Below are 7,223 nucleotides of genomic sequence, written 5' to 3' on the forward strand. Positions count from 1 at the left end.
CAATATTAAAAATAAGTAAATCCATATGGAATAATTTTTGAAAATATTAATATATATCTATTTTTCAGTTTTCATACACAGCCCTATAATAATTGAATAACTGTAGATGAGTCGCYACTTCCGGTGTTCCTGTTCTGGTTCTTTTCCGCAGCTGTTTGACGCCTCCTCAGCTGCTCAGTGACACTGATGTGTGTCAATCTGACCCAATTAAGAGCCTTATGCTCTGAAGCTGAAAGAAGAAGAAGAAGAAGAAGAAGAAGAAGAAGCTTCTGCTGCATCTTGATCATACAAGACTCCTCATTAAAGTAAATCTCCCTGGAGTGTATGGTAACCCCTCCAGATTCCATTTTCTTGTCCCATTTTGTCTCTTTGAGATCCTCATTTAGAGGTTTACACATTTATTTATGGGGTTTATTTTAGCATGTATACCTGTGTGAACATTTGTAAGGAATTGTATGAATATATGAAACATGACAGAACTGTTACCAGAAGTGCATAAATATGTGTAACAGGTGGTAGAGAAATGGTGAAGTGTTCCTTCCTGGTTTATTTATGTGTTTCCAGTCTTTTGAGGCTTCAAGGTGTTCATATAGACTATGATGCAAAGTCAAATTTAGTTTTGATGTATACAACATTTTCATAATAACTGAAGGAAACATAGGTAAATGTGTGGTTTAGAATTGAACTATGGAAAATACCACCCCTCTAAAAATTTTACTTTATTTGTTTATCACATACTTTAGTATAAGCTCAGAACAAAACAAGTTATTTTTAAATGATAGCTTGCTGACAATATTAATGATGACTTGATATGATTTTAAAACTGCAGCATGATGCAGTGCAGATGTCAGCATTCAGCTGAATCCAACCTCTATTCTCTAGCATGACTTCTCTACCAACTCTTACAGTTTTTTCCACACAAAGTCTGCACTGAATAAGCGTTTCCACAGCTCACAACTTGTTATCAGTCCTGAACCAGAAATGTTTCAGAGTACGATCACACGAGCCAGATTCTGTGTCCAGATCTATTGGTTTCATCTGAATCACTCTTGTTGGTAGATGGACCTAAACAGTGAGCAAATCAAGAAAATATACAAAAAAAAAAAAAAAACCTTCAGTGTACAACTTCTGGTGAAGTTGATCTTTGAAATAGTTCAGACTGATCCGTTACAGATGTGCAGGTAATTTTAACTGTTCTGTTCTTCTGAGAAAATTGGCTCAGTTTTATGTAACCTTACAGAAGTATTACCTGCTCTGTAAAAGAGATTTAACACAGTTTAGTTGGTCATCAGGGAGAAAAGGATTGTTCCCTTGAATCAAATGTCTAACAGCAACCAAACCTTTAGCACTTTTAAGGTGGTGCCGAACAATTAGAGGTTTTAAAGGGGCAGTCTGCTTATATTCAAAGAGATGTTTTAAGTTAGTACCTTATAGCTTACCTTACAGGCTCTGGTCCTTTAAAGTGGGCCTGACTTTCAAAAGCTGGCAGTCAGACCCACTTCAAAGATCCCTTAGCCTGTTGTAGGTATTTCAACAACAGTCTATAGGACTGCCCTACAGGCCTGGATCAGACGTCAACACTCAATCTGCAGGAGGGAGATGATGGACTGTTGACAGGCACAGGAACTGATAAATGGTCCAAATCTTATGTTTGGGAAACTTCTGACAAGGAAAASTTTAAGGACACTGGTTGRAGTGCTAACTGGGCACACTCTGCTGAACCGCCACAAAGTGGTGATGGGACTCCATGACAATGGTCTGTGTGATGCCTGCGGTACTGAATTAGAGACTTCTTTGCACCACTGAGGCCACTGTCTGGCTCTGAGCAATCAAAGGAAAAGAATTCTTGGGGACCCCTTTATGGGTTTTGAGAAACTTCGAACACGAAGGACGGTTAAAGCTCAGTGTCTTTTTGGGGACAGCAATGGTCCCACTTGCAAGGCCCACTTATGAGRCCCCCGCTCATATGAGTTCTTATCCATCCCTACTCACCAAACCAATAAGTCATGGTGCATGTGTCAAGATTTCAGGATTTTTCTTGTGTTCAGCGGCTTTCATTCTACCAGTCAACGGACTGGGTATCGAAACTGGGAATCTAAATTTTAAAATTCTGTAACGTTAGTACCGGTTCCGATCGATACTCAAGTCTCGATGCCCAACTCAAGATGGAGAAAGAAGCACAAGTCTTTGTCCAGGTTAGGCTAATGGCTAAACAAACAAGTGGCATTTTTATCGTGTTTTTCAAGCTAATAAAACGTAAACTGGAACAAACTGTGTTTAAAAAACAAAGACAAACTAAACATAATATCATTCAAAAACTTTAGGAGTTTATTGTCAGCTAATAAAGCTTTCATTTACAAYGGTATATCATTTTTGTGGAAAAGACATTTTCTAAGCCTCAAAACTGGCAAGCAAAAAATGGCACTRGACTTTTGCCTCTTTTTAACTGAAGTTGCGGCTGATGAGGTGTTTTAAGTTGACTATTTATCTAATGTGGTCAGGCATCACTGATACGAAGTTATCAAACCAAGCGACAGCGTCTAAAATGGGGACAGAGATGAACCTGACAGCTGGTCATCAGTCAGACCTAAGTTAGGATGCATCTGTAGTCTCTGTGCGTTGGGTTGTCCTCTGCAGAGCTAGGCCCTTGATCAGAGGAACTGRGACCACAGGAGAGGCCAGAAAAACTGGAGCACCACTGATTGTCGGAGGAGGAACAGCAACGAAAGAACGGGGGCTGGCTAAAAATAATGCATCTCCAAGGAGAACTGGAATACACGCACACACACACACACACACACACACACACACACACACACACACACACACACGCACACACACAGGATGGTAGAAGATCATATCATACAGGTACATGTATATGGAAAATGCTCTGAGATGATGCACATTTAACATAAGTAAAACAGAAAATAATCCAGATAWCTCATTGGCTAACCTCAAACATTAGTTTTAAGTGCTGAATTTCTCAGAATACCAGATATATTATTCTCTTTTYAAATTTAAAAGCTTGCAGAGTCGTGTCAGACAACCTTACACACAAATTTCAGTGTGCTTCCTGTAASTGACAGAGAGGAATGTAACGGGACCTGTTAGCCTCACACAAATACACACGTTTGCAGTTGAAAGTGCCAACASATCGTTTTTCTGCACGCCTGTTGTCGGAGCTTTTTCAGGTCACATCATTTCTCACCTACTCAGAGACTGTTCTTGTTTCTGCAGAGGTGTTATTCTGGATTTACTCAAGTTGATTTGATTTGTTGGCATCAAAGTGATTTCCTTACCTTTATGCTCCTGAGCCCAGACTCTCCCCAGCTCTGCCTGGGAAAGCCAGATGAGGAGAACAGCACAGAGCCCCATGTCAGGACACTTCTTCTTCATCCTTCCCCTACTTTGATCACTCTTCTCCTTCTTTCGTTCCCCCCTCTTGCTTTGCTTGAAGGAACAGGGTTGCCTCACTCCTCCTTCTCCCCTACCTTTAGTTTCTCGTCTCTTCTCCTCCACTGACCTGTTATTTCCTCAATTCAGTCAAGGTTTATTGCTTTTATTCCCTCCTCCGTCTGCCTCCCTTCCTCACGTCCCCTCAGAGTAAATCTTGTGATGAATCCATGGCAGGAAAGGAGATGACAAACAGCTGAAGTCTCTCCTCTTTTTTTCTCTTCCTTTTCCTCCAATCACTTTATTTTCTTCTCCTTAAAGTAATTTTTACTGTATACTTTTCACTCCCTCGTCTCTGAGTTGGTTTGTTTTCTTGGGTTTTGCCAAGGTTCTTCAGGTTTCTGCAATACTTCTCCAAAGCGGAAATATTTATGCATTTCTTCATTTTTTTCTCTTCATCTAAAAAAAAAGAAAGAAAAAAAGGGGGGGGGTTGTCAGAGTTGGGAGGAGCATGTCTCCCCCACGTGGAAACATGCTGAACCATAACAAGGGAGAGTTAGGGAGTTTACATTTGGACAAGAGCTTCCCTTGTGAGTTATTTAAAAAAAATCGTATCTTTCGAACAATTTTATGATTTTTTTCTAACTTTTACTGAAACAAACATTTGTTTCTGCAGCCAAATCTGTTTTTTCTGAACATGTGTTTACATATTGAAAATTGTAACCCCGATTTGACTTATTTGAGGACAAATATGTTTGTCTAATGGTCTTCTGTTTATAAATCATGTGTTGGGAAATGGAAAGCTCTTCTTCCCTCCATCTTCTGCCGGTTGTCTGTAGTCGGGTCACTGGGGCAACAGGTCCAGGAGAGAAACCCAGACGTCCTTCTCCCCGGTAACACTGTCCACATTGTCCTGGGGGACCCAGAGTTGTTTTCAGGAGGATCGTTCCTGGGTCTTCCCTGGGGCCTCCTACCGTGTGCCTGAAATCAGCCTAATCAGAAGAACCACCTCAACTGACTCCTTTCGATGCAGAGGAGCTCCCCCTGATGACCAAGCTCCTCACCCTCTCTCTAAGGCTGAGCCCACCCTACTTAAAAATCTCATTTCGGCTGCTTGTATCCAGGATCTTGTTCTTTCAGTTATGATCCACGCCACATGACCACAGGTGAGGATTGGAACGAAAACAGAAAATCGAAAGCTTTGCCTTTCGACTCAGCTCTTTCTTCACCACGAATGACCGAAGCACCTGAGCATCCTCATTACTGAGGATGAGGCCCAAATCCATCAATCCATGATCTCCCATTCCATTCTACCATCATTCGTGAATAAGAGCATCCAGATACTCTGACCCGGAGAGGACCTTTCTTCCTTTTCTGGTCACGAACCATGGCCTCAGATTTAGAAGACCCAGCTGCATCTCACTCAGCTGCAAACCGCCTTGAAATCCTGTTCATAAACACTACAAACAAGATAAAGACAAGAGACAGCCCTGGTGGARTCCAACCTGAGAATGAGCTTGACTTTGTGCCAAGAATGCAGACCCAGCTCCTGCTCTGGTTCTACAGGGAATATGTTTGCTTTATTTGAAGCGACGTGCCGGCTCTTTCATATGAGGTAAAACCTTATGGAAGGGTCGATAAAAGTTTAAGGGACTTGAAATATTGACCCGTTGACACCCCGAAACCAACAAAGCTGCCACCACTGGAGGAACTCTGGCGCTGCGGTTTCACTCTGAACAGAAAAATGAATTCATGTGGTGTCATTTGGAAAACAAAGTCAGCAACAGACCACATAACAATGGAGACAGCTAACATCGGAGTTCCCCTTTTAAAAAAAGCAAAACAAAACATAATGTGAAGCTAAGAAACGCATCCCCCAAACACCAACTGATTCTGTATTTGGCGTCTCTCTCAGATAGAGTATTTTTGGAGAAACGCTTGCGGTGATTGATGTGATCGCTGAGTAGCAACGACCCTTGTTCCAGATTTTACTCATAACCTCGTCTTCTTTCACCCTTTTAAAAAATGACACAGAGAAACGTGGCTGTTTCTCATTAAAGATGGATTCAACAYCTTTTATCTTGTTCCAGTTGGAAACAGGTTACAGAACAATATTCAGGTTTTATACCAGGAATACACTTCAAACATCTGACACTAAAATAAAACGTATCTAATATTTTTAAGTATAAATAATATTAGATCAGATTTAAAGGTAAGTCAGCGATGTTCAGGCTTATGTTTTTTGAAAATTGATTAAGTGTGCACATGCTTTTTTTNTTCAAACATCTGACACTAAAATAAAACGTATCTAATATTTTTAAGTATAAATAATATAAGATCAGATTTAAAGGTAAGTCAGCGATGTTCAGGCTTATGTTTYTTGAAAATTGATTAAGTGTGCACATGCTATTTTTTTTTTACTCAAGCAAATCCATGCATCCAGACAGAGGGCGCTCTTTTTCTGCTTCAACTTCTAAGTTAAATTCTGGTCCGTCCATCCGTCCGTTTTCTTCCGCTTATCCAGAGTCGGGTTGTGGGGGCAGCAGCCCAAGCAAAGGGACCCTGATTTCCCTCTCCCCAGTCACTTGGGCCAGCTCATCCAGGGGAATCCCAAGGTGTTCCCAGACCAGCTGAGAAACATAGTCCCTCCAGCGTGTCCTGGGTCTTCCTCTGGGCCTCCTCCCGGTGGGGCGTGCCCGGAACACCTCACCAGGGAGGCGTCCAGGAGGCATCCTAACCAGATGCCTGAGCCACCTCAACTGGCTCCTCTCGACGTGGAGGAGCAGCGGCTCTACTTTGAGTCCCTCCTGGATGACCGAGTTTCTCACTCTATCTCTAAGGCAGAGCCCAGACACGCTGTGAAGGAAACTCATTTCGGCCGCTTGTATCTGCGATCTCGTTCTTTCGGCCACTACCCAAAGCTCGTGACTAGATGAGGGTAGGAACGTAGACCGACTGGTAATACAGCAACTTTAGCCCTCAGATGCTCTGATGAGGATTGTCAGGACCTCGTTTTCACATATGAACCAACTTGACCTCTTCACGTCTTCTAACACACTTTATTGTGTTTTTTAAAGGCGCACTGATGATGCTACATGTTGAATCCTGCACTGCTTTACTTGCTTGAATTTTCATGTGTTCATTAAGTCTCCACCCATTCACAAGCTAAAACATTTCTTGGTAATTGTAAGACGTGACTCCTTATACTCCTCACCATTCAYAGCTGCCCGTAGGGAGTCAAGGTCCATTACAATGGACAGCCGTCAGCCTGCTCATTGTTTGTGTTAGAGCTTAATTACAGGAGCCCACAGCCATGGTGATTCTGACAGATAGCACATTCGTTACGAGCGCCATTAGCAGAGTCATTAACATTGAAAGAACATGCCGAGCGCTTTTTGGAGACAGTTATCTCTTGTTGGCATCGAGTAAATAAAGGGCTGTAAAACCTGATGCTTTACAACAATGTGAGTTTGTAAGAACAGGATGAGGAAATGGAGTTTATATTGGGATTCTTGTCTAAATGCACCACTGTTAAATTCTTTTTTCATTTAAAAAAACTAGCTTGTTATGTAACTGTTACGTTAAATGTTTTCTCCATAGTGTRGAAATTCTAAATACACAATAATCTTGACATTAATGCATATTTTGCATGTACTAATAGCTGCTATTGTTCCCACTAACTGACCTCCAATTAAATCATTAGTCTGTTTTGATAAGAACCAAACAATGGGAAGCTGCAGAAAGTGCAGACTCAGCACTGCCCGCCACCCAGAACATGTTCATTACCAAATAAATAAATAAATAAATAAATAAATAAATAAATAAACAAA

General features: G+C 41.4%; 2 protein-coding genes across 2 annotated transcripts in view; one reads left to right on the top strand and one right to left on the bottom strand.

Moving 5' to 3' along the window:
- The window catches only part of plxdc1 (plexin domain containing 1), a 15,846-nt gene extending 12,048 nt beyond the window's left edge, over positions 1-3,798 (bottom strand). Inside the window, exon 1 of the mRNA XM_014032660.1 lies at positions 3,300-3,798. Within this exon, the coding sequence (XP_013888114.1) occupies positions 3,300-3,396 (97 nt within the window). The 5' untranslated portion in view covers positions 3,397-3,798. The remainder of the gene's footprint in view (positions 1-3,299) is intronic.
- Positions 1-7,223, top strand: part of LOC106535617 (dickkopf-related protein 3) — a 22,238-nt gene that overhangs the window by 9,981 nt on the left and 5,034 nt on the right. The window lies entirely within an intron of this gene.

Source organism: Austrofundulus limnaeus, unplaced genomic scaffold (assembly GCF_001266775.1).
Source record: "Austrofundulus limnaeus strain Quisiro unplaced genomic scaffold, Austrofundulus_limnaeus-1.0 Scaffold7, whole genome shotgun sequence".
NCBI classification, from domain to species: Eukaryota; Metazoa; Chordata; class Actinopteri; order Cyprinodontiformes; family Rivulidae; genus Austrofundulus; species Austrofundulus limnaeus.